At 39.4% G+C, this 27700-nt stretch overlaps 1 protein-coding gene and 1 long non-coding RNA gene across 7 annotated transcripts in view; one reads left to right on the forward strand and one right to left on the reverse strand.

Moving 5' to 3' along the window:
- Positions 1-1823: 1823 nt before the first annotated feature.
- On the reverse strand, positions 1824-16556 carry LIN7C (lin-7 homolog C, crumbs cell polarity complex component). Its single transcript, XM_074230407.1, has 5 exons — positions 16341-16556; positions 11009-11127; positions 10750-10821; positions 7409-7618; positions 1824-6865 (listed from the first exon to the last, which is right to left on the reverse strand). The coding sequence occupies exons 1-5, from the start codon at positions 16375-16377 to the stop codon at positions 6710-6712; spliced, it is 594 nt and encodes a 197-aa protein (XP_074086508.1). The 5' UTR covers positions 16378-16556; the 3' UTR covers positions 1824-6709.
- The window catches only part of LOC141518413 (uncharacterized), a 149972-nt gene continuing 138532 nt past the window's right edge, over positions 16261-27700 (forward strand). For all 6 annotated transcript variants that reach the window (XR_012477185.1, XR_012477184.1, XR_012477186.1 and 3 more), the window contains exons 1-2: positions 16261-16483; positions 20700-20825. This is a non-coding gene — a long non-coding RNA (uncharacterized LOC141518413). The remainder of the gene's footprint in view (positions 16484-20699; positions 20826-27700) is intronic.

Here is a 27700-nt window from a genome sequence, read left to right on the forward strand (position 1 = left end):
ATCAGTTTCAAATATGGGAGTAACCAATTTAAAGCAAAATTGTATACAAAACTTAGGGGGAAAAAATCCAGGCTACTTCACAAAATAATTTTGTGCTTTAAAAAATTTACTGAAGAATTGCTTTTAAAAGGCAGGCTTTCTGGAGACAGCTAGGTGGCACAGTGGATACAGCACCAGTTATGGAGTCAGGAGGACCTGAGTTCAAATACAGCCTCAGACACTTAATAATTACCAAGCTGCATGAACTTGGGTATTGCCTTGCAAAAAAAAAAAAGGCAGGGTTCCTGTAAATTTTTCATTTGGTGTAAAAGATTGCCAGAAATATACCTAATTCATCCATCAATAAACATTTAACATGTAACCTACTCAAGAGACACAAGTGCTAGGAATATAAAGACTTCCTTAAAGAGATTAAGAATACAGTTCTTTTTACAAAAATGAAAGATTTTTTTTTTTACAACTTAAGCTCCTGAAAAATTAGTTTTAGAATTGGGTTCATAAAAATAAAAAGCCTAATTATAGAAGACTATCTCTATCATCTAAATTTCTACTTGTTCACGTTTGTCTGTTCCTTTACAAGGAGGAACAAGTGATGCAGTGGATGGAATCCTGGACTTGGACTAAGAAAGAGATCAGTTCAGCTCCTGCCTTACTAGTTGTGGCCACAAGCAAATCACTGTCATTTTTTTTCATTTCTAAAAGGATGCTGTTGGTTGCAATGGCTCTCTAAGTCTTTTCAGGGGGCAGCTAGGTGGCATAGTGGATAGAGCAGCAGTCCTGGAGTCAGGCGTACCTCAGTTCAAATCCAGCCCAGAAACTTAAATAATTGGCTAGCTGTGAGACCTTGGGCAAGTCACTTAACCCCATTGCCTTAAATTTAAAAAAAAATGTCTTTTCAGTTCCAAATCTGATTCTGTGAAACTTTGTCTAAATCAAACTTCAAGAATTCAAATGCCTATTTCTTAAATGTTTTAACAATCCAAGAATCTGTGACTTCACTTTTGCAGGAAATCAAGTCACTGAGGATTAGAACTCTATGCCTTAGGGGTCAGTATCTGTGAGGTAAAACATTTGACTACCTAGTGGCTAACATTCTGGAGATATGCCTCTGATGGCTGGGAGCCTGATTTTAGAGGACAGATCATTTCCAAGCTTGTATTTGAAGTTGTTCCAGCTAGGCAGGAAGACCTGTCAGAATTTATGCTCCAATGACAGGGTCTTTGTGTATCAAGCATGGTACCAGGCATTTTAAAAGTTTTATCTCATTTGTGTCTTAGCATCACCCTGGCTGGCAGGTGCTATTGTATTTCATTTTTTTTTTTGCAAGGATTAAGTGACCTGCCAAAGTCACAGAGCTAAGTTAAATATTAAATGTCTGAGGCTGGAATTGAACTCGGGTCCTCTTGAGTCCAGGGCTGGTGCTCTATCAGTATGTCACCTAACTGCTCCTTGTTTCAAATTTTTTTGAAGGAACTGAGGCAGAGATGAAATGATTTATCCAGGATCACTCAGCAGCTAAAGCAGGAATCGAATCTAGAGATCTTTCTGACTTCAGGTCCAGAATACCCTCCAATGTGTCACTTAGATACTTCAAAAACTGATCAGGGCAGTTAGGTGGCACAGTGGGCAGAGCACTAGCCTGGATAATTACCTAGTTGTATAACCTTGGGCAAATCACTTTACCCCATTGCCTTGCAATCCCCCCCCCCAATAAAAAACCTGGGATCATGTTTATGTAATAATAAGCATGAGTGGCACTTAATGGGAGATTAAAAGGTATTAAAACTGAAATAAAAATGTTTTTATATGGAAAAAATTGAGTTTAAATTTCTTTCAATTAGTGGGTATTAAAATGTTTAAGTTCATAAAAAAATATAAAAGGTTCTGGAACGATTTCAGTTTAGTTTGTTCCCAAAAGTTTGTAAAAATCTATGAATGTTATTTTCTTGTAACCTAAAAAGAGAATTAAATGATCTGAGATGGAACCCCTCCCCTTATCATTATCAAGTTTGAGATTACCTGAAGGTAAAACCTCCCATTGGTGGTGTTTCATCCCATAAAATGTGAACAATTTAAAAATAGGGGCTATCTTGTTTTTAATTTGTATCTCAAGTGCTAAGCAAAAAGCAAGTATTTTATCAATGTTTTTACATTTACTCAATCACTGAATGGTCTTCAAGTGCTGCTATTGCTAAAAAATTTCCATGAATCCCAGGGTCTTGAGCTGGCTCCAACCTTAACTAGACCCTGAGACAACAGTTTGTACCTAGGCTCATACCTGAAACTTTTCAAGCTCAGTAAGACCTACCAAAACCTGTGCTCTGTTGGTAGGCCTTGATAACCCAGAATTACATTCCTGTAACAATCCCAGAATCACAGTTGAGTTGGGAAGGATCTCAATACCTTAAATCCTCATTACAGCATCCCAGATAAGCGGTCATTATGCCTCTTCCTGAAGATCTCCAATGAGTCAAGATGTACTACTTCCCAAGGCTGCCCATTCCACTTTTCCCTCTAAATGTTTGCTCCTTCCCTATTATTGAAGAGGGCAACACTATCCTCCCAGTCCCTCAGGCTCCCAACTTAGCATTCAAAGCCTCTCAGTCCTTTCCTACCTTTTCAGTCTTCCTATACTTTACTGCCCAACACATATTCTCCCATCTGGAGGCACTGGCCTTCCTGCTGTTCCATGAGACCAGACCCTCCATCTCTCAACTCCAGGCATTCTCTTTGGCTGTCCCTCATGCTTCCTGGAATGCTCCTCAACCTCCTTGGCATCCTTTAAGTCTCAATTAGAACATCTTCTATTGGAAATTTTCTCCAACCCCCTCTTCATTCTGGTACCTTCCCTCTCTTAATTATTTCCTATTTATCCTGTGCACAGCTTGCTTGGTTTGCATTTTGTTTCCCCCTTAGATTGTAAGCTCTGAAGAACTGTCTCCTGCAACTTTTGGAACCCTCCAGAAAGTGCCGAGAACAATGCTTATCTCAGAGTAGAGGCTTTGGACATGATTACCAATTACACCAAAGTCATATTTCTCCAGACTAAACATACCCACTTCTGCATCTACAAGTCCAATAACCATCACCTTCATGAGTTCTTCAAGATTTCCTCTATGATTAAGAATGTAACCTTTTTGGGGTTTATAGATTCTACTAAGATTTGTTGTTGAATATCAAAACTCTTCCTCTTCTCCCGGATCCTTCAATTATCATTGCTGAGAGTGATTCTTTTAGTATTTGAGGACGTAGTTCCTCTAGAACAGATTTATCTTGAATATCAACTCCTTGTCATCTTTGGTGAAGGTAAAGTGTAATCTGCCAAACTTTTTTGGCAGAATAAAAGACAACATATAAAGTTTAAGTTAGAAAAAGTCATAAACATACATTTATTCAGGAAATACAATTATTAAAGAGTAGTTGATGTTTCAAATGATTTCCCCACATTATAAAATATTCACAACATGTATTCTTTTTGAATCCACACCGAGTCATGCTCATATTATCTATTTTAGTTATGTCATTATCACCATCTTTTCTATTAAATGCTGCAATATCAATATTAAATGTAAACAAAATATCTTAACAAAGCTAGTTTGAAAAAATTGCAGAATAAAATAAAATTATGATGGTATCTTTTAAACATATCCGGATGTTCAGGTTGCACACAGACTAATACATAGTGTTTCTACTAATGACGTTTATACTCAAGTCATATAAAATTCTGAAATTGTCAAAAACATATCTCACTTGCATTCTTTTTGCTCTTCCAAATAACGAGCAATTTTTTTTAAAATATAAAGCTATTATTGGAATTCATTTTTAGAGAAAAACACCCTTAAGCATATTGAAAATTTTAATATTGCTACTGGCAAGCTTTAGTAAAAAGGTAGGTCTTAATCACTTTCAATTAAGGAATGTCTGCTAAATAACTTTAACCAAAAAAATTGCTACTAATTTTTAAAAAATAAATGGCAAGTTGAAGATAAATAATCACATTTACTAGCAACTGAATAATTCTGAAATTCCAGTTACAAAGAGTCCTCAAGTACTTAGGACCCTAAAATGAGAAAATTAAAACCATAAAACGCCATGCCTGTTCCTACTCTCTCTCTCCAATTAATGCCTTTTGAGAGTAAAAAGGAAATAAATTAAAAACTTTAGAGAAAAGTGTCAACTTTCTTATTCACCTACCCTGATTCCCCTTTTTATTAGTGATCTGGCCTTCTCTACTTACTAAGTTACCTTTTACTTACTTTTTTTTTGTGTAGAAGCCCAAAACCCTATTTGAGGGTAATGACCTTTGAAAGCTGGGACTATCTTGCCTAGTGCCTGGCATTATAACCCTGCATCTAGATGTTGAGGAGTTAAAAAACATTTTTGAATTAAAATCAATCATATTTTTTTTTATTGTGACACAAGTTTATTTAGTTTGCCAAGGAGTTCAAAGATCAAAGCTCCCAAATGTTCATACCAGATACCTTCAACTTGATGTTACCTAAGACTAACCACTGAGAGACTCAGATTATACACTGAGAAGATTGAATTTAATGAGAACAAAATGCTACTACTCCTCATGCTTAGCAGTAGCTCAAGTGAAACTACTGTACTTGGCTCCTCTTAAGCTTTATTTTAAGAGTTACAAAAAGGTGCCAACCCACACAAAGAACAGATTGTGGATTAATGTAGAAGAAAAAAAATAGCTTACTCAACTTACTAAATTTCAACACCAAAAAAGATTTAAGTTGGCTGATAGAGTTGAAACAGCTGAGATGCTGAACCAGGAAGCCATAATTTATAATGAAATGCTGACACTCCCTTAAAAACTATTGCAGCTGTAGTTATACTAAAATAAGATTTCTTTAGGGTATGCTTACCCTGTAATGCAAGATATACAAGTTTTACAATAATATTATTGTTTATATTTGCACCAATACCTCTCTTTAATATATAAAACTCTACAACAAATATCTCTAATATTTTTTCACTTAAATTAAAATATGTCCATAATTCTATACTATTTTGGTCTCAATATTTTAAAACATCAATTATTCCTGAAAAAAAAAATACAGCTTAACAACATGATTTTACCAATACAAGAAACATTTTGTAGTGGACTACAGACATATTCAACCATGCAATCCAGTGCTCAATACCTAAATGATAAATAACAATGTTGTGATTTATTACTTCTTACTATAAAAACCACTGGAAACTGGAATAAACTTTAAAGACTCAGTGCTAACAAACATGCAGGGGAAAAAAAGTGTTCTTTTAATCTAATTCTAATAATCCTTCAGAAATATTACAAAATGCCAACTTTTTACAATGGGTCAGATAATTATGCAAAGTTTTCTCACCTTAATTCAACATTAAATCTTCCTTTTAGCATCTATCATTTATTAGATGAAGGAAAAAACCCTCCAGGTAATCTAATATATTCTTTGACTAAAGAGGAATATGTCTCCATTCTAATTTCTGCCTTTGAAAATTTCCTTACTCGTGGTCAAAGGTGTACTTATAGCTGCCTTTCAGAGAAACAGTGACATCCAGTGGACAAATGAATGAGGTATCCTATTAAGTTTTCATCATTATATGTGAATCATTATTAGTGTTATACACTCCATTTTGATTCTCTGACAGATCAAAAAATCTTCACTTGGACACTTTCTTGTGAATGAATTAATTAAAAATTAACTAACATTATGAATATATTTCTATCTTCCTTTCACTTAAAAATATTCCATTCAAAACTGGGTCAATAAAAAATGTAACTCATTGGCATCACTATTTTTCCTAAGCCTACAACTCCCCTCCCCCCTAAGAACACTGGCTCATCTCTACAAATGACAGGATTGCAACATAATACTTTGCCTAAATAAAAATGAATGCCACCAAAAGAGAATAAGATAAGCATGGAAAAAATGAAGTTTGAAATAGTTTCTACATTTTGAGATTTAAGATTTTGTTCAGTACAAATTAGTTAGAAAGAGATGTAATCAGGGATAACACAATCAAATTACATCCTCTTGTCCCACTATTCAAATATAATGAAAGAATAACATGTCTTAGGAATGATTGTTTCAGTTTAAAAAATTTGCTTTTACAAATCAGTATAAATAAATAATTCATTGCATATGTCTCAAATAATGGTAAAAAACCTCAAATATACTGAGTTAAAATCACATAAATTATGTGTTCATCAAATAGAGTATTGACTATGTAATATAGATTGTGATGAACTATGGTTTCTGATGGTATGCTTCACTTCTTTGTAAAACTATAAAGAAATTTCACAGGTTAAAAAAATAGCAAAAAAGAGTCAAAGACTTGTTATTTTTAAATAAGCAGTCAAATGAAGCTCTTAAAAATTATGAATGTAAAAGTACATTTTAATATTTAAAAAGCATTTTTAAAAGTTTATAACAACTTTATGACAAAAATTGCATTTGAAAAAGGTTTGTAAAAAGAGTTGGACAGAATTGCCCTCATTGCCTTTTACTTTTCTTGTCAGAAAAAAAGGGATAGCTTCTCTGTAACCATAAATGATGTTAAAACAGGTGTTTATAAAATGGTAAAGAGTATTTTATGAGAACTTCTTTTTATACAATCCCGGTCAGTGCAGCCCTCAGTAGGTCCTAAATAAAACAATTTTAGCTAAATGCAAAATGGAATACAAAGCTTATTAATAAGGGGTGTGCACAGTACATTAAGTCTGTTGCCTGCGTTTTGCTGACCTCATTTTTTCAAACCGTGACTCCATCTCTTCTAAGACCTTAGGTGTATATCGCACAACTAATTTTACTTTTCCTTGTGCTGCTTTCAGCAGTTCCACAGCTTTTTCATGATGTTCTCCTTCTACACTCTAAAAAATAAAGAAAAAACCATTAGTAGGAAATTCCAAAACAATTTTATAAAATCCTAAAACATTTAAAAGTTTCAATATCATTATTTTAAGAGTATTAATTCAGGTCAATTCACTACCTACAATGTTCATCAAGGCGAAATATTTTGTTCAACAACATTCTCAATCTTTACATTCATATTAAATTCCCAAATATAAATGGTCAAGTAACTTATTATTTTTCTAAGTCAGAGAACAGCAGGCAATCTGCTTCATAATTTCTGTTTCTGGCCAAGTCACATTGTTCAGTCTAATGTTTGTCCTACACATTCAAAAACAAAAACCTCACAGAATAATACACTATTACTTTTCACTATGAAACAAGTGTTTTCTCTTATACTATTTAAGTAAAGGTCTCTGGACCACTTGTTTTCTAATCTTTACATAGCACTATAAAATTTCTTTGCATTTTCCTCAAAATTAATCCTCTAAGTTTCTATGATCAACATACACCCTCATGTGGTCACAAGACATTATTGCAACTATAAAGAAAATCATTCCTACCACTCCATTAACAGACAGGAGTTGATCCCCACGTTTCAGTCCACCATGTCTATCAGCTATACCACCAGGAATAATCCGAGAAATGTAGATAGGAGAGTTTTGCTCTTTGCCTCCCATAATATTGAATCCAAGACCCTCTTCAGTTTTTGGTAATTCAACAACTCGAGGATGAGAATGTCCTTCACTGGCAGCAAAGGCAGCAACAGTAGCCTGAAAGAAGAAAACTGTAATCTTACACATACTTACATTTAAAGGTCCAATATTAGCTTGGTTAGACACAGAACTATGAGGGGCAGCAAACTTTTGAGTCACTTCTGCATCAAAGTTTAAAATCAACTAGCACATGCCACCTAGCAAATTGGAAAGAGTAAGCAATCAAAGTGCTAGGTTTAGCGGATACACTCTAAAGAAAAAAACTAGAGGTTCTTGGGTTGTACAATCATTGTTAACGTTACCATTTGTGTGGCAGTTAAGAGTCCTGGGGTCTAAGTCAGGAAGATCTGGGTTCAAATTTTATTGCTGACATATACTATTGAGGATAAATGATTATGAGCAAGTCATTTAACCTCTGTCAATCTTAGTTTCCTTATTTGCCATGGGATGGGGACTAAACCTGTGATTTCATCAATGTAAGGAATTTTAGGTGAGGAAACTCCTACCATTGCTGGTCAACAGCTTCACTACCATTTATAGTCTTAAGAGTATTGCACAGAAAGAACACTGGCCGAGAGAGCCAAGTCTTCTTGATTTATAATCCATTGCCTCTCACATGGGGATAATATCTGTAGTACTCTTCTCACTCTTTTTTTTCTAGGCTCAGATGACTCTGCAAACCTTACAGGTGACCTTTACAAGTTCACTGTTACAAAGTACTTTCTTCCCAATAATCAGAGTAGCTAAGTACTCCAAATTATTAACACCATTTTCCTTCCAGAGAAACAAAGTGAGGCTCAAACAGGAAGTGACCTGACCAAGTTTATAGGTTTCCAAGATGAGACTTGAAACAGGTTTCTAATTCCAATTATGTTATCTCCACCATGCTATATGGTCTTTTTTGAATATCTGACAGAGTCCTTCCAAAGGAAGGAGTTTATGCTGTCTATCTCCAATGTATAACAAATAAGTGATAAATGAAATGACTATCATTGAGTACTTCCTTGCTACATGCTACAGGACTCCACAATTTCTAAGTAACTTGTGGAATTGAAAGAAAAAAGGATCTTTTCAGTTAATATGTTTCTAAAGAATAAGGCTAGAATTATAGGTTTACTGTCCTTTTAAATATTACTCCAATTCTTTTTCAAGTAAATGTGAAAAGGCTGACCTGTACTAACTGAGGTAGAATGAAATTTAATTACAAACACAGACACACATCCACAAACATCTGTACATTTAAACACACAGGATATGGACAGTGATGAGAGTCGAGACAGATATTATAGTAGACTAATCAACATTTAGAAATATTTAGTTAATATTTAATGATGACACAGTAGATGCACTGCTGGGCCTGGGGGGCAGGAAGACTCATCTACCTTTAAATATGGCCTCAGACACTCACTAATCTTGTGACTTTGGGCAAGTCACTTAATCCAGTTTGCCATGACCTTAAAGTACTGAGTTTAAATATAAACAGAGTAGTTAAATATCAGGTGTTTTAGGAAGACACTAATAGGGAATTGGGGGGGGGGGGTATGAAAAAATTTCATGAAGATATATCTGAACTGTACTGTAAAGATAAGAAGAGGTAAGAAGAAAATTGTTTCTAATACAGCACAGTCAGTTGTGTTGCATGTGGATTAAAGAATGTGTAAGAGAGAAGTAATATCTAATAGGGTTAGAAGATAGTTTGGGGCCAGATTTTAAAAGCTGAAGAGTTAATAAGTGATCCTAGGGGAAGAGCAAGTCACTAGAGCTAACTAAGTAGGAAAATAATGTGGTTAGATCTGCTCTTAAGGAAAATTATTTTGGAAGTTTAGTATATAGGAGGTACTAGAGTTGTGGAAAACTTGGTGGGGAGGAGAAGATGAAAGACTTGTAATAATCCAGGTGAGATAATAAGGACCCGATTTAAGATTGTGAGAGTGGCTGTGAGAGTGAAAAGTAGGAGATCAGATATGAAGAGATGTTATGAAGGTAGAAACAAGATTTGGTAACTGCTACGTAGGGTGGTCAGGGAGACCGAGGACAGGATGATGCTGAGGTTATGACCCTGGAACGCTGGAAGGATAGTGATAACTTTGAAAAAGATAGGGAAGCTTTGGAAAGGGGGGTGGGTTTGGGGGGTAATGACTTCAGTTTTAAATGAACTGAATTTAAGGTTATCTCCAAGAAAATTAATTTAAAATGCAGAAGAGAAACAACTGGTGATTCAAGACTGAAGATAGCTGAAAGAAGTGGGGCTAGATAATTCAGAGGTGATTATCAATCTCTCTCTGTATATATATATAATATATGTATATATAAATATATATATACACACACACACACACATATAGATTACATACACACAGATACATATACACATACATTCACACATATCTGAGAGTCATCTGCATAGAGATGACACAAGATCCATTGTAATCTTATTGAGAGTCTATAAATGTAGAAAAATAGACCCAAAAGGAGGAGAAGGTCTCTAATAGAACACTGGGGAAGAATCACAGTTAGGGGGCATTAAATGGATTGATGAACCAAAGGAGACTAAGAAAGAGTGACTTGGTCAAACAGGAGATAAACCAAGAGAGAATAGTTAAATTCCTGAGGAAAAAGTAGCTATTAGGAAAGGGAGGTCAACAGTGCCAAATACAGATCATTGGTAACTTTAGACAGAGCAGTTTCAGTAAAATGATGAGAATGAAAGCTCTATCAGAGAAAGCTAAGGAATGGAGAAAAGTAGAGGCAACAAGGATACACAACTTTTTCAAGGAATTTGACTGAGAAAGGAAGAAATAAAGAACAAATGTTTGAGGGGATGATGAGGCCTAAAGGAAGTCTTTTCGTTTTTGTTTTTTACTTTTTTTAGGGATACCTAGAAGAGACTATGGCTTGCATGTCTGAAGATAGTAAGGAAGAGATGAAAAGGGGATATTCAAAAGACAGGTAAGAATGATTAAGGTTGTAATTTTCTGGAGAAAACAATGGGATCAAACACAGATAGAGGCCTTTGTCAAGAGAAAGGCCATCTTTTTGACAAAGTAAGGGGGAAGGAAGAATTATATCAAAGGGTTTTGAGCTCTTAGTATACCATATCACCTTCTCCCTCCCTTTTTATTACAGTCCTATTATTTTTTCATTTTAATGTTTGTGATATAGCATTTTTGTTATCTAAAAACTTTTACCTTGGCAGTAGCATTAGCTCTCACTTCAGGACTACTGCTGATATCCACAGTTTCATAGACATGTTCATAAACCTGAAAACCAAAAGTCATTGGAAGTAATTTTTACTTAATTTTACATCATTTTAAAAAACTACAATTAATTATACATGGCAATCTCATTACATCTATAGTCAGGCATCTTATATCTTATGAAAATGTTGTCTTACAAGAGTAAATAGTAAGCATGTTTTTCAATATCAGTGACAACAAAGGTTCTCACCTCTCTCACAGCATTGCAGAATTCACTTTGAAGGACTCTTTGCAAAGCCTGAAGTTTTTGTGGTGGCACTTCCCCACTCCTTTGTAGTTTTTCTAATAATTCAATTGCTCTACAAATATCTGCAGGTAAAAACAAATACAAGCATATACTCTTGTAATAGTTTTTCTAAATGTACACATACTAGGATATAACAGAAATTATGGCTATTTATAGAGCACTTTAACATTTGCAAAGCCTTTGCGATACGTTAACTCATTTGAACCTCACAATAATGCTGTGAGATATATATTATTACAGCTATTTTATGGGTATGGACATCAAGGTTCAAAGAGGTTAAAGAAGTTTCCCATAGTTCACAAATACTAAGTATGGGGAAAAAGAATTTGGATTCTAGTCTTTCTGATTCCAAATCTAGTACTATATGTTACAGTATTTCTTACTATTTCGAAGATTAAAAAGTGGGGACACTAATAAAAACTAGAAGGAATTCTAAGATGTCCAATAAGGCTAGAAAAAATGCTGATATAAAAAAAATCAAGTAACTGATAACTCAAGGATAACACCTGGAACACAGCACCAGTGAGACAAGATAAAATGGAAAATTGTGATTACATCAAAAGCAGTTAAGACTCTAAGGGAAATTGGTAACTAAGGAAAAAACTTTTGTATTAAGTTTCTCTGATAAAGGTCTCATTTTCCACACAGAGAAATAACCAATTCAAATTTATAAGAATAGGTCGTTCCCCGGCTGATAAATGGTCAAATTATATGAAAAGGCAGTTAGCAAGAGAGAAAATTTAAATTATCTATGAAAAGATGTCATAAAAAAATGCTTCAACTCTACTAATTGGAGAAATTCAAATTAACTTATGTCATACCTATCATATTGGCCAAGTGGCCAAAAAAAAGAAAAACGAGAAATATTGGAAGGGCTGTGAAAAAAACCAGTACACTGATCTGCTATTTATCGACAGAGCTATAAACTAGGGCAGCTCTTCTGAAAAGCCAATTCTGAATTATGTCTTAAAAGTTATTAAACTGTGCAAACTTTTTGCCCTACAGTTACCACTATTAGACCTATCCCCCAAAGAGATTGAAGATAGAGTAAAAGATCCTATATGTACAAAAATATTTACAGCTGCTCTTCTATGGTGGCAAAGAACTGAAAACTAAGGTAGCATCCATCAATGGAGGAAGGGCTGAACAAATTACAATGTACTGTGGAAAATAAAAGAGAACAATTTCATAGAAATCTAGAAAAAATTATATTAATAGCAAAACATAAAGTTAGCAGAACTAGAATTTATATAGTAACAGCACTACTAAAACAAACAATTTTTAAAGACCAGCTAACTCAAGAATACAATGAATCAACCATGATTTTAGTGGACAGATGATGGATTGTATGCATCCAGTTCCTGACAAATAAGTGATGGACTAAAAGTTGAATAAGACACATTTTTGGACATGGTTTTGCATGACTATGTATATCTATTACAAAGATTTCTCTTTGCTCCCCCCCAGGTTGGGTGGGGGAAGGAAAGAAAATAAATGTTTTCAATTGAAAAAATAAAGGAAAATAGCAACCCAGTAAAAGTATTTAACTACAGTTTTCAAAAGAAAAGTGTTTGTGTGTGTGTGTGTGTGTGTGTGTGTGTGTGTGTGTGTGTGTCTATCTATATCTACTAGTAGGGACTAGTAAATATATAACTACATCAATATTTGAAAAACCCTTACAGTATATCAGGAACAAATATCTTTTTTCAACAACGAAGTTAGCACTGATTCTATGTCTATTATTAACAGACCAGACACCCATACACATTGCAGAATTAGAAAGCAAACAAAAATTACTTTTCAGGTGTATATATATGTGGTGCAAGTGGCATTCAAAAAGATACATCAGTGGAACAAGTTTTCTGACTTATTTGACCAAAATGATGGTGAATTTGCATTGACTGACCCACATGACTTCACTTGGAAAACCACCTGAGGCAAGTGGAAAAGGTTATGAGGCTGCTTATATCTACATTCTATTTGGCATAAATGGAAGCAGCCCCAATGGAAATGTGTTTAAGTGCATCTTAACATTTTAAATGTTTAATGAGCTAAACAGGAATACCTCTGATTCTTTCACCTCTACTTGGATAGTTCTCCATCTAAATTTCATCAAGCAGAGATGAGCAATGTCCATTAAACCTAGTGTGCCTTCTGCTATTAGGCTAAGCGAGGTCCAAAGGCATTTCCCCTCACAGGTGAGGGAGTGGGCCCTTCACCCATTTGGAGTCAGAAGGTTTCACCATGAATCCTGACAGTTATTTGCCACCTGGGGGACAATGGGCACCAGCTCTCCAGTCTTAAATACTTGCTTATTGGGGGGGGGGGGTGTCGGTTGGATTACATGGTCTTGGTCCCTTCCAGCTCAACATCTATAATTCTATGATTCTAAGCCATGAATTTGCTATTACTTGGTTCCCTTTTCTACTGGGGATTTCCTTTATCGGATTAGCAAGGATTTCTTTGTGTTCCCAGCTGGAATGTAGCCATGTACACATTCTATAAAACTGTTAGAGACAAAAAGATTTTTGTATTTCAGATCAGAATTTTGCACCTCAACTTTAGAGGATTAAAAACTGAATTTTTATACTAATGAAATTTAATGGCCGTAAGACCCCTTTCATGCTAATTTTCTTAGCAATAAACTATTATCCAGGATGACTGATAAATGGGGATTTCTGGATATTCAAGAACTGTAGTTAAGAGATAACATATTTGTTATAACTATGTATTATAAATGTATTATACTTTATTATAAATACTAAAATATATTCCACTAAAACTACAGTGAACATGATTTGACCATGTACTAATTTGCAGAACTGAATGTGTTTTGATGATTCAGAATGAGTTTCAAACTACTGAAGGACTCAAGTCATCATTATGAACATCAGTTAACACTATATTCTAGATGGGCTGTTAAAAGAATTAGATTTAAATAAAATGCCAGATAAGCATTTACCATAATTTGATTTCTTTCTCACGATAAATCACTATCACTAATAATTCAATCAATTATAGCTTTTACCATTTGACTATCATTTGAAACAAAGGAACAGTGACAAAACTGAAATAGTAAAGTCATCATTCCCAAAAATAGATGTTAGAGGTGATGCTACATGCAATTATTCTATCCAGTACTTAAAAATACAAAAGAACACTCATTGTCAGCATGCAAGAATTCTAAAACTAGCTTTTAAGAAAAAAAAAAACCACCTACTTCTATTTGACACTGAACAGAATTGCTCCCTAGCATACAGCATAGCAGTTTGGTAGCAAAGAAGGGGGATTTTACAGCCTTGTGTTTTAAGCTAACTTTCTAAGAACATTAAGTCTCTTGGAAAAATTGATACTTTAATTAATAGGCTAGCTATGGAATAGGGATGGGTGGGATAGACCTCTCTTTAGTCTCTAGTGAAGCACCCAAATGATGAGTACAAGAATGAGAGGAGGAAAGAGCAAAATGATTACAAAAATGTTAATTTCTGCATTTTTGCTATTTTTGATATTAATAATGTACTCTAAAAACAGATGAACCCAGAATTTTGTCTATATGTGTTAAGAAAGTTCTGTTTGATATAAAAAGATTTAAGGATTTTCTAGGGGAGAAAATTATAAAACCTTCTAATACTATACAAGCAGGGAGAAATTAAATTTATTTAAATGTTATTTTTCACCTAGTCCCAAGCAACAAACAATTTTCTCCTGGGCAGTATGGAAGTCATTAACCAACTATAGCTAGGCGGCGTGGAAACAATAAAAATAAAGAAACAAGGAAGCTGGTCTTTGCTCCTCAAGAACTTAACGCTGCCCCCAGCTCCTATGAGTCATGCGTCTTTATTCACCCATCAATGGTCCTTCAATGTTAAGAACACTCAGAGAGTTTAAGAAAATAACACCTGCCTTTTCCTAGAACCCTATGATTCCCCCCTTCTAGGCCAGGCAATCACTGACCCCCTTATTTATAAAAGCTATTCTTTGTGAACTGTGTGGGGTTTGGGTAGCTGTTGAGATGTGAATTTGCACGCCTGGGAGAAATGCATCTGGCTGGGTAAATTAGGTAATGTCTACTCGTTTTGTATGATTTATTAGAGGGGCTCTGTTGTGTGAGTAACTAGACTGTGTAAAAATGGATAATGTATGTGGATTACATATATGTGATTAAAAGGAAGAAAGTGTTCACATACACAAAGGGTAGTTTATATTCAGCAGGTATTAATAGAGCTGTGTGTGTGTTGGGGAGGGAGCTGAAGTGTTTGTGTGCATATGTGTGTGTATCTATACATGTGTATATATGTATATATCTGTATGTACATGAAAGAATGTCTGTAATGAAGCTGGGGGAGGTATAAGAAAAGGCAAGTTTTAATGTCTCCAAATCCTGGTCCAGTCACTTACAAAGAATGGCAAGCATTTATAAAAAGAGCATGTTTATGGTTTGCAAAACACTTTAAAAGCACTATCTCCTTTGATCCCTGTAACAAGTATGGGAAGTATTTCACAGGTGAGGAAACCGAAGGAGGCAGAGATCAAGTAACTTGCCCGGGCCACGCAGGTACTCAGTTTTTTTTTATTAGGGTTTTTTTTTTTGCAAGGCAAACGGGGTTAAGTGTCTTGCCCAAGGCCACACGGCTAGGTCATTATTAGGTGTCGGAGGCCGGACTTGAACCCAGGGCCTCCCGACTCCAGGGCCGCGCTCTACCCCCTGCACCACCCAGCCGCCGCGGGGCTCAGTCTCGAATTCGGACTGAGCTCCGGTTCAGTGCGATTTACTGGACCGGTGGAAAAAGGGTGGGGGGCCCGGCGGCACCCCGCGCGGCTTCGGCCGAGTCGTGTCACCCCAACGTCTGCCCACCTGCGCGGGCGCGTGCGTGTGCGCGGAGGTGCGGGCACGGCCTGGGCACCCGCGGGCCCGGCGCCACCTCACCCCCATTCTACACTTCAGGACACTGAGGCCCGGGGAGGCCGCGCGGCCCGACCCCCCTCCCGCAGGGGCGCGCCCCCGCCGCGCGTGAGCGGAGGGGGCGCGCCCCCGGGCCGGGGCGCCTGCGTGCGCGTGCGTGTGTGCGCGCGCCTCGGCGCGGGGCCCAGCGCGGGCGAGGCCGCGGGCCGGACGGGCCTCGCTCCCGCCCCCCGCCCCCGCCCCGCCGCCCGGGCCCCGGCGGGGCCGCCCTGCCTCCCGCCCGGACCCCGCCGCGGCCCCTCTTCGGGGAAGGGACGCTGCCCTCCCCGCCCCCCTCCAGCCCCGAGTCCTCCCCGCGGCCACGGCGCTCACCCCGCTCCAGCCTCACAGGCTCCCCCAGCGCCGCCATCTTCTCCCCCCGCGCGCGGCCCGACGGGAAATGATGAGCGACGACGGGCTCGCGGCCGGCCCGGTCTCCGAGGGCGGGGCCCTGGCGAACGCGACAGGAGAAGGCGGTAGGAAGTGTCGCGAGATCTCCAGGGAGGGCGGGGCTGGGGCTCGCCGAGGCCGGCGCGGAGGGCCGTGCGCGTGCGCAGTCTTGCTCTTCCCCTTCTTGCCGGCTGCTTCCCCGCCGCCCCCCCCCCCCCCCCCCCCCCCGATCTTGGGGTCTGAGGAGGGAGATGGATTCGGAGGCGCCTTTACCGGCGAGAGAGCCCGTGGATCCCGGCCTTGCGACCCCGGCCAGGCCCTCCCGCCCCTCCGTCCAGGGAGGTTGCGCACACCGCCCTGCTCCCGGGGCGCTCCTGGGGCGGCCGCAACGAGCGCTCGTGCGCTGGAACTAGTGGGGCGGCCCGTGGCTCCGTCCGGACGGAGAACTTTGTAACTCCTCCGGGGGCGGGGCTGAGCTGCGCGCCGGGGGCGGGGCTGAGCTGCGCGCCGCGGGCGTCACGTGTGACGCAGGCACGCGCGGCACAAGTAGCGCGGCGCGGAGGCGGGCGGCGCGGAGGCGGGAGCCGCGAAGCCCGGCCCGGCCCGACGCCCCGCGGCGCGAAGCCCGGCCCGACGCCCCGCGGCGCGAAGCCCGGCCCGACGCCCCGCGGCGCGAAGCCCGGCCCGACGCCCCGCGGCGCGACGGAGGGGGGGGGGGAAGAGAAAGAAAGGCTAGAAAAAGAGAAAAGACAGATGGAGAGAGACAAAGAGAAAGAGAGAAGAGACGAAGAGAAAGACAGGATAGAAAAAGAGAAAAGACAGATGGAGAGAGGAAGAGGAAGAAAGAGGGAAGAGACAAAGGAAGAGAAAGAAAGGATAGAAAAAGAACAGACAGATGGAGAGACAGGAAGAGACAAAAGAGGAAGAGAGACACGAAGAGAAAGAGAGGAGACAAAGGAAGAGAAAGAAGGGATAGAAAAAGAAAAGATAGATGGAGAGAGGAAGAGACAAGAGAAAAAGAGGAAGAGACACAAAGAGAAAGAGGGAAGAGACAAAGGAAGAGAAAGGATAGAAAAAGAGAAAAGACAGATGGAGAGAGACAAAGAGAAAGAGGGAAGAGACGAAGAGAAAGACAGGATAGAAAAAGAGAAAAGACAGATGGAGAGAGGAAAAAAGGGAAGAGACAAAGGAAGAGAAAGAAAGGATAGAAAGGATAGAAAAAGAACAGACAGATGGAGAGACAGGAAGAGACAAAAGAGGAAGAGAGACACGAAGAGAAAGAGAGAAGAGACAAAGGAAGAGAAAGAAGGGATAGAAAAAGAAAAGATAGATGGAGAGAGGAAGAGACAAGAGAAAAAGAGGAAAAGACAAAGGAAGAGAAAGGATAGAAAAAGAGAAAAGACAGATGGAGAGAGACAAAGAGAAAGAGGGAAGAGACGAAGAGAAAGACAGGATAGAAAAAGAGAAAAGACAGATGGAGAGAGGAAAAAAGGGAAGAGACAAAGGAAGAGAAAGAAAGGATAGAAAGGATAGAAAAAGAACAGACAGATGGAGAGACAGGAAGAGACAAAAGAGGAAGAGAGACACGAAGAGAAAGAGAGAAGAGACAAAGGAAGAGAAAGAAGGGATAGAAAAAGAAAAGATAGATGGAGAGAGGAAGAGACAAGAGAAAAAGAGGAAAAGACACAAAGAGAAAGAGGGAAGAGACGAAGAGAAAGGATAGAAAAAAAGATGGAGAGAGGAAGAGACAAAAATAGAGGGAGAAAGAAAGGGAAGAGAAAAAAAGAAAGGATAGAAAAAGAGAAAAGACATATGGAGAGACAGGAAGAGACAAAAGAAAAGGGGAGGAAGAGAGACACAAAGAGAAAGAGGGAAGAGAAAGGAAGAGAAAGACAAGATAGAAAAAGAGAAAAGACACATGGAGAGAGGAAGAGACAAAAGAGAAAGGGAGGAAGAGAGACAGAGAAAGAGGGAAGAAACAAAGGAAGGGAAAGAAGGACAGGATAGAAAAAGAGAAAAGACAGATGGAGAGAGGAAGAGAAAAAGAGGAAGAGACACAGAAAGAGGGAAGAGACGAAGAGAAAGACAGGATAGAAAAAAGAGAAAAGACAGATGGAGAGAGAGGAAGAGACAAGAGAAAAAAGGTAGGAAGAGAGACAAAGAAAGGGAAGAGACAAAGGAAGAGGAAGAAAGGATAGAAAAAGAAAAGACATGGAGAGACAGGAAGAGAAAAGAGAAAAAGGGAGGAAGAGAGACAAAGAGAAAGAGGGAAGAGACAAAGGAAGAGAAAGAAAGACAAGATAGAAAAAGAGAAAAGACACATGGAGAGAGGAAGAGACAAAGAGAAAGGGAGGAAGAGACAAAGAGAGGGAAGAAACAAAGGAAGAGAAAGAAGGACAGGATAGAAAAAGAGAAAGACAGATGGAGAGAGGAAGAGAAAAAGAGGAAGAGACACAAAGAGAAAGAGGGAAGAGACGAAGAGAAAGACAGGATAGAAAAAAGAGAAAAGACAGATGGAGAGAGGAAGAGACAAGAGAAAAAAGGTAGGAAGAGACAAAGAAAGGGAAGAGACAAAGGAAGAGGAACAAAGGATAGAAAAAGAGAAAAGACAGATGGAGAGACAGGAAGAGAAAAGAGAAAAAGGGAGGAAGAGAGACAAAGAGAAAGAGGGAAGAGACAAAGGAAGAGAAAGAAAGACAGGATAGAAAAAGAACAGACAGATGGAGAGGAAGAGACAAAAGAGAAAAAGGGAGGAAGAGAGACACAGAGAAAGGGAAGAGACAAAGGAAGAGAAAGGATAGAAAAAGAAAAGAGATGGAGAGAGGAAGAGACAAAAGAGAAAAAGAGGAAGAGAGACACAAAGAGAAAGGGAAGAGACAAAGGAAGAGAAAGGATAGAAAAAGAGAAAAGAGATGGAGAGAGGAAGAGACAAGAGAAAAAGAGGAAGAGAGACACAAAGAGAAAGGGAAGAGACAAAGGAAGAGAAAGGATAGAAAAAGAGAAAAGAGATGGAGAGAGGAAGAGACAAAAGAAAAAGGAAGAGAGACACAAAGAGAAAGAGGGAAGAGATGAAGGAAGAGAAAGAAAGGATAGAAAAAGAAAAGAGATGGAGAGAGAGGAAGAGACAAAAGAGAAAAAGGAAGAGACACAAAGAAAGAGGGAAGAGACGAAGAGAAAGGATAGAAGAAGAGAAAGGACAGATGGAGAGAGGAAGAGACAAAAGAAATAGAGGGAGGAAGAGAAAGAGAGGGAAGAGACAAAGGAAGAGAAAGAAAGACAGGATAGAAAAAGAAAAGACAGATGGAGAGACAGGAAGAGACAAAAGAAAAAATGGGGGAGGAAGAGGGGGAGGAAGGGAAGAGAAGTAGAAGAGAGAAAAGAGAAAAACGGGGAGGAAGAGAAAGACAAACGAGTAGAAGGGGAAGAGAGGATAGAAAAAAAGATGGAGAGACAGGAAGAGACAAAAGAGAAAAAGATGGGAGGAAGAGAGAAAGTGGGAGGAGGGAAAGAGGCAGAAGAGAAAAAAGATAGAAAAAGAGGGGGAGGAAGAGAGAGAGACGGGAATAGAAGGGGAAGAGAGAGACAGAAAGACAGAGAGATGGGGGGAGAGAGGCAGAGATGGGGGGAAGACCCAGAGAGAGGAAGAGGAGGCCTATCTGTCCTCCAGGCAGAGGCAGTGTCTCTGGTGACATACAGGCTAATGTCTTTTTTATAAAAAGTTCCTCCAAGTCCCATCCAGTGGGACAATGAGCTGCAGAGTCAGAGCGGTCCAGCTTGGGACCTTGCACTTTCCAGTCCCAAGAGCATCCCCAGTGGGGTCTCTGTTGACACCCTCCAGCCGCCTGCAGAGCCTTCATCAGACCTGGGTCTTCCCAAGCTGAATCTTGTGCTTTCTCAATGACTCCACACTGCCTTTCATGAAGGAAATGTTTAAGTTGTGGATGCCCCTGCATCCTAGGATTAAAAAAAAAAAGTGGGTAAGGGGAGATGAATAAGCATTTGGCCCCTCGATCCTAGGAAAGACTCTAAGGGAAGGTGCTGTTATTATTTCCACTTTACACAAATGACTTGTCCAGGTCATAGACCTGAGTGAGGCAAGATTTTGCACTTGATTCTTTGAGACGCCATGCCCAGAAATCTGCCACTAAGCCACATCACTGTCTCTGCACAAACTTCCTTTTTCAAATGTTAGTGATGGGCTAACTTTTGCCTCCACAGATAACACTTTTTTCTCTAAACCGAATCCAACACATTTCTTTTTATTAAGTACTAGAATGGTAATTAAGAATTTTTGCACCCTAGCTAGCACAAACACACAAAACTCAACTCTCCCAGGACAAGAGGCATTAAAAGGTACCTTCAGCTGAAAGAGGGTGAGGACCTGAATTACCACCCCAGAGTGGGAGAGATGGAGATCTTGGGGACAAGGTAAGCCTGCTGCTTGGGTGGAGGGGTTTTGTGCCTACTGCACCATAGGGTCTTGAAGCTTCCTTCTTTGACCAGCGATTAATGCCGAATTCTCATTTCACACTCCTGAAGCACTTTAGGTGCTGTCGGCCTCTGAAACAGCCCCGATGGCCACTGTCATTAGGCACCCACTAGATCCACGGTTCTTTAACCAAGAGTTGATATGGGATATTCTCTCTGATTCCCAGTTTTCTCAGAATCTTTGGTATATATAAGAATCACTGTAAAAATCACACATCAAAAATTTTGCTCAAAAATGAGACTTTCATCTTCACCTTGTCCTTGTAATGTTAGAGCAAAATCTCCTTGAGGGCAGGAACTGTCTTTTGCCTCTTTAAGTATTTGGAACACAGTAGTTGCTTAATGGATGGAGGATTTTTTTTTTTTTGGCAAGGCAATGGGGTTAAATGACTCACCCAAAGTCACACAGTTAGCTAATTATTAAGTGTCTGGGGCTGGATTTGAACTCAGGTCCTCCTGACTCCAGGGTTGGTACTCTATAGGTTTCTCCACCTAGCTACCTATTAATGGATGGTTTTTTAACTGAGTCAGGGTTCTGATCCAGTATAAGGAAATAGGGGTAATTCATTCAGATGATCATTAATAAATGACACCAAGATTTAGGATCAAATGGCTAATGTGGCAGAGACCTAGGTCATAGATTCAGAAGCATAATTTTAACTCTGTAAGAATCTGGAAGGGATCCTAGAAGTCAGGGAGGATGATGTGATTTTCTACCTTAAGAAGATTATAATGATCTAGTAAGTCAGGGAGAAAAGCTTGGAGAAGGAATAAAGAGATTTGGATTTTAATCAGTCAGTTTATTGACTGATTGATAATTGTGGTTGGCTCACCTGAGATCTAAGATCCCATTGTTACAGGTAGCAGAGTCTAGATTCATACCCAGGTCTCCTGGCAATATACTTTTCCGTTACAAACCAGGTAGTCAAAGGTATTATTTACCCAGGCAAAAGTTTGAGGGAATTTTGTTATTATTATTATTCATTTTATTTTATTAATAGTTAAATATTTTAATTATTTTCCCCTTTTACATACAGTGGTTGTTTTCAACAATCATTTTTTTGCAAGGTTTTGAGTTTTACAGTTTTCTCCCTCCTTCCCTTCCTTCTCCCCTCCCCTTGACAGAAAGCAATCTAATGCAGGCTATACATGTATAACCATGCTAAACATAGAACTATTATTAATCAGTTCATTTTATGTTTGATGCTGACCAATAGAGTGAGTGATAATCGTCCACAGAACTTTTTGAGTAGCTGTAGTGGCCTGAAGGCAATTAATTTATTTTGTATTTTTAGTATAAGAGTATGGGGTGAGGGTGGAACCAATAAACTTTAATGTCAACCAAAATTTGTTCCAGATTTTGCCAATCAGTTCAATAAGATTATGGTATCATATGGATTGCCCAACAGCATTTCCTGATCATCTAGAATATATCATTCTCATAAAATTCATGTGGGAAGTTTGCTGTTGAGCTGACTTTCCTTGAGTGTCACCAACTCTACTTCTTTCTTCACCTGTATAAGGGGAAATGGCCTGGTATTGTAGAAAAGGGCCTGGGATGAGATTCATGAGATGGGCTCAAGTCCTGATTCTATCACTAACTAGTTGCATGACCTCTGACTATTTACCTCTTTGGGGCTCAGTTTTCTCATCTGTAAAATTAAGGGGTTAGGATAAATTCAGGTTAAGAACTTGGGGCAGCTAGGTGGAGCAGTGGATAGAGCACCAGCCCTGGAGTCTGGGAGGACCTGAGTTCAAATGCAGCCTCACACACTTAATAATTACCTAGATATGTGAACCTGGGCAAGTCACTTTAACCCCATTGCCTTAAATAAAGTTGTTTTTTTTTAAAGAAGAACCTGGGGTCTGCAGAGTTAGGTCAGGAATCTGTGAAGTTGACTGAGAAAATGACTTTCAAAATAATTGTTTTTCTTTGTATCCTCTGTATTTAGTTTTATGTGTTCTTGTGTAAAGGGAGTTTGATCAGATCTTCCTCTCTCCCAGCCAGATCCTTACATTTTCTACCTCTCAGGATTCTCAAGTGCCCTGGAGGGGTTAGGGAGTCTGTGCTCTTTGTCACTTTTGGAGCCCCTACTTCTTACATTCCCCTCCATTCCTAAACACTTGATAGTGATTTGTGGAGGACACTTCGTTGAGTCAGGGAGACTTCAATTCGAATCTAGCCTCAGGCATCCCTAGCACTGGGACCTTGAGCAAATCACTTTTCCCTGTTAGCTTCAGTTTTCTCATCAGTAAAATGGGGACAAAGAGTATTAGAAGGATCACATTAGATAATAATTATAAAGTGTTTGTCCCGGTCAGACACATATGAAGCATTATATAAATGTTAGCCATTAGTACTATTATTTACTTAAAAGATATAGCAAGAACAAACACCCCATATTTCCCTAATACCTCAGAAGCCTAATTTTTCATATTGGGTGAAAAATTCACAATTTGGTCTCCTCTTTCATAGCATTATTCTCACCAAGATCAGGTCCAAGGCAGGCAGTCCATCCTTCTGCTGGGCTTTAGCCCCAGGATCTGTGCTCCCCAGAGTATCCCCGTTTTCAGGATTGGCAGGCTACAGGATCCAGATGGGATAACTGGGCTCTTGCATCCTAGTGGCTTCACTCTCTACACAAACCAAAGGGCCTCTACAGCCTGATGAGAGGAAGGAGTAGAAGATGGTCTTCATTCAGACCCTTGCCCTTATCTATGGTGTGAGTGAAGGAGTCCTTTATCCTTAGAATTGAATTCAACAAAAAGTCCTCTGTAGTGTTGAAAAGGTTTGTTTTAAAGGCATTATTTTAAATATATTTTATTTCCTCAATAATTACATATTGAAACAACTTTTTTGTCATTTTTTGAAATTTTGAGTTCCATATTCCATCCCTTCTCTCCACTTCCCTCCCTGAGATGATAGGCAATCAATAGGTTATACATACACAGTCTTGTAAAACACTTAAATATTAGTCATTTTGTAAGAGAAGATTTGAATAAAGAATGAAAATGAAAGCACAATTCAGTCACTTCTTTCTCTAGAGGCAGATGGTATGCTTCAACTTTAGTTCTTTGGGATTGTCCTGGATTGTTGTATTGCTGAGAATAGCAAAGTCATTCATGGTTCTTCATTGTACAATATTGCGTTACTTGTGTCCAACAGTCACCTGGTTCTGTTCACTTCACTTTTTATTGGTTTATGTAAGTTTTTCCAAGTTTTTCTGAAACAATCCTGCTTTGTCATTTCCCATAGCACAGTAATACTCTATCAAACTCATATCCACAGTGTGTTTAGCCATTCCCCGATTGATGATTTCTAGTTCTTTGATTTCAAATTCTTAGCCACCCCAAAAAGAGCTGCTAGAAATATTTTTGTACAAATATTTGTACAAATATTTCCATCCTCCTCCCACTTTGTAGGGATATATACCCAGAAAAGGTATTACTTAATTAAAGGATATGCAATTTTATAACTGTTGGGCACAGTTCCAACTTGCACAGTCTAAAGGGGGAGACAACAAACAAGTATGTACAAACAAGCTATAGGAAATACTTAAAACAGGGAAGGTAATAGAGCTAAGAGGACTTGGAAATGGCTTCCTGTAGAAGATGGGATTTTAGTTGGAAGGAAGCCCATAGGATGAGACGAAGAGGGAAAGCATCCTAGATAGGGCTATAGCCAAAGAATGGAGGAAGGACGTGGAGAGGCCAGTTTGTAAGAGTTAAGAAGTGAGTGAAGGTGGAAGCACCTACTGTGGGCAGCCTTTAGAGGACAGAAGAGAGATAGAGAAGAATCAAGGGGGACAGATGATTATGAGAACCTCTCTTTCCTCTCAAGAGAGGATAAGAGGGATATCTTGTTTGTGGAAAAGAAAGGAAGTCATTGTTGCTGGATCAAAGAATATATGGGGGAAGGTAAGATGTAAAAAGACTAAGAAAGAGAGCAGGGAAGGAGGGAGGCTACTTTATAAAAAATCTTCCTAAACGGAGGATTTTATTTGTGGTTTTGGAGGTGACTGAGAGCCATTGGATTTTATTGAATAGGTGGGGTGCCATGGTCAAGAACCTGGGCTTTAGGAAAATCACTTTAGTGGTTGAAAGGAGGATGGACTGGCATGGGGAGAGATTTGAGGAAGACTAACCCACCAGCAGCTATTTCATTAGTCCAGGCAAGAGGTGATGAGGGTCTATACTAGAGGGTTGGCAGTGTTAGAGGAGAGAAGGGAGCAATTTCAAGAGATGATGCAAAGGGGGAAGTTGATAGACCTTGACAACAACTTGGAAACGGGAGGTGAGAGATAGTGAGGAATCTAGGATGGTATTGAGGTGTGAACCTGAGGGACAAGGAAGAGGATGTTGCCCTCTATGGTAAAAGGGAAAATGGGGAGGGGGGGAGAGATAAGAAGGAAAGATGAGTTCTATTTTGAAGATAATGTCTGAAAGGCAGTTAAAGATTAGAGATTGGTAGTCAACAGAGAGGTTAGGGCAAAATAGGTCAATTTGAGAATCATCAACAGAGAGTAATTAAATCCATGGGAGCTAATGAGGCTGCAAAAAAAGTAGTACATAGAAGAGAAGGCCCAGGACAGAACCTTGAGAACACCTCTGCTTAGAGGGCATGATCTGGGAGAAGACCCAGCAAAGGAGTCTAAGTGGGAGGATTAGATAGAGAACCAGAAAAGAGGGATGCCCTGAAAGTCCAGAGAGAACAGTGTTAAGAGGGTGATCAGCAGTGTCAAGGGCTGCTGCAGAGGGATCAAAGAGAATGAAGACAGAGAAAAAGCCATTGGGTGATGGTGGAGAAGTCATGAGAGAAAGCAGTTTGGTGGAATGAGGTGGAGAGGCCAGCTCGTAAGGGTTAAGAAGTGATCTGATCAAAGGTGGAAGCACCTACTGTGGGCAGCCTTTAGAGGACAAAAGAGATATATAGAAGAATCAAGGAGGGGCAGATGATTATGAGCACCTCTCTTTCCTCTCAGGAGAGAGGCAGGATTCTGGGTGACAAGAGTTGCATCCAATGTCTATTGTCCTAACAGTACCAACTGGGATATGTGTGTGTGTGTGTGTGTGTGTGTGTGTGTGTGTAGAAAAAATTGGAGAAATTTTTGTTGAGAACAAATTTTAAGATTTCAATAAAACTTTTTTTTAAAAAAGCTGACTTTCCTCTCTAATACCATGAATCTCAACTCACTTTTCCCCCCACTTAGATAGAAATATAATTCTTTTATTTCATTCACCTTAAGAAGTATTCCAAGGACTATAATGTTAGTATCCAAATAGAGTAATTCTGTTTTCCTCAGGGATTAAAATCTTCATATAGTATTACCATTTTTTTTCCATTTGGTGTTCTCCTGACATTTTTATCCTTAAATGAAGTGGCTAGATTTTGTACAGTTTAGGTCTAGGAGTCAGTGAGGCCCAAGTTGAGATCTGTCTCAGGTATTTATTAATTTTTGAGACCCTGGACAAATCAACTAACCTCTCAGCCTTAGTTTTCTCATGCATAAAATAGAAATAATAATAGAACAGAATTGTTGTGAACATCAAATGAGATATGTAAAGAGATTTGCAAATCTTAAAATGCTATGTAAATATTAGTTATCATTAAACTCCATTAACTTCCCATCACATATGGGATCCTAGATGGGGGGGACCTTCAAGGAGAGGTCAGCTAATCAGCCTTTTCAAGCTTTGAGAGAAAGGAACTGAGGGAAGAACTGGTTTCGATTCCATCTTTGTAGCCTCAGTTCCTACTGCAATGCGGGAGGACTGGCACCTTGGACAGGAGGGCTTGAGGGCATGGACAGTGAGGGGCTTAAAATAGGAACACCAGTGCCAAGGGCGTCGCTGTATAAGATGGCTTTTATTGGTGTTGGTGACCTACATCTGTGGGTGAGCTTAGCCATTTTGTTGCTGGCAGTCATTCAGGTCAGAAATTTGCCCAAACCTTTTAGTCTTGTTAAGTGAAGCTCCCGGGTGATTTCTATGGATGACGAGAGACAGATGAAGTTTGAAAGGAGCTGAAAAAGAATTTTCTCATCCCAAAACAAATAGGTGTCAGGGAGTGGCTGCTTAGGCAAAAGCAGAAGCAAAAGACAAACTTGATTGAAAGCTCCTGGCTGGCGTTTGCTTCAGCTGGCAGGGAGAGTGGACCGGAGGGTCTGGACTCAGCTCTAGCTCCCAGAGGGGAGCCTCAGGGAGAGGCCCCTGCCCTGTGCTTCAGAGAGCAGAGCAGGACCTGAAGAGCCAACCTGCTGCAGGGTCCCTGGCAACATCTCAGACCAGGGCTCTGGAGGCCAGCTAGAGCCGCAGGAGACGGCTGACAGCAGAGATGGAGTTAGTGGAATTCTGCCCTAGAAGATGCCTTGGCATACATTTCTTTCTCTGTATGTTTCTTGACCACAAGTCCCCTAGGTGAATTTTCTCTCTCATTTATTGCGTGATAATCTAGGAAAGGGGCAGTATGTCCCTGTTCAGTAAGGAGTGGGAGAAGGGAAAAAATTTGCTTAATTTTTTTTCCTTTGTTTAATGTCTTTTGTTTTGAAAAAATGAATCTTCTGGTTTGTCTGGTAACAAAATATTGGCGGGGGCTCACAAGCAGAGGTTTGAACTAAAGGCTTACCCAGAATGGACCTTGTACCTGAGATAGCTTCCAGAGTGCTCCTGTATTAGATCAACTCTGAGATACATGACCCTGGATTTTTATAGTTGCTACTGAGAATGTTGACTATAAAAACATCCAGTCTTTAGGGAGAAGGAAAAGAATGAAGAAGTTGGCTCCTTTTTTTTTTTATTTCATTGTCTGTACGTAA

The sequence above is a fragment of the Macrotis lagotis genome, chromosome 3, assembly GCF_037893015.1.
Source record: "Macrotis lagotis isolate mMagLag1 chromosome 3, bilby.v1.9.chrom.fasta, whole genome shotgun sequence".
Lineage (NCBI taxonomy): Eukaryota > Metazoa > Chordata > Mammalia > Peramelemorphia > Peramelidae > Macrotis > Macrotis lagotis.

Coding starts and splice junctions, on each gene's coding strand:
- LIN7C (XM_074230407.1), bottom strand. CDS start 16,377: ATGGCGGCGCTGGGGGAGCCTGTGAGGCTGGAGCGGG. Junction 11,128..16,340: donor GCCTGTGAGGCTGGAGCGGG/GTGAGCGCCGTG, acceptor TTTTACCTGCAG/ATATTTGTAGAGCAATTGAA. Junction 7,619..10,749: donor GAGCTAATGCTACTGCCAAG/GTAAAAGTTTTT, acceptor TTCTTCTTTCAG/GCTACTGTTGCTGCCTTTGC.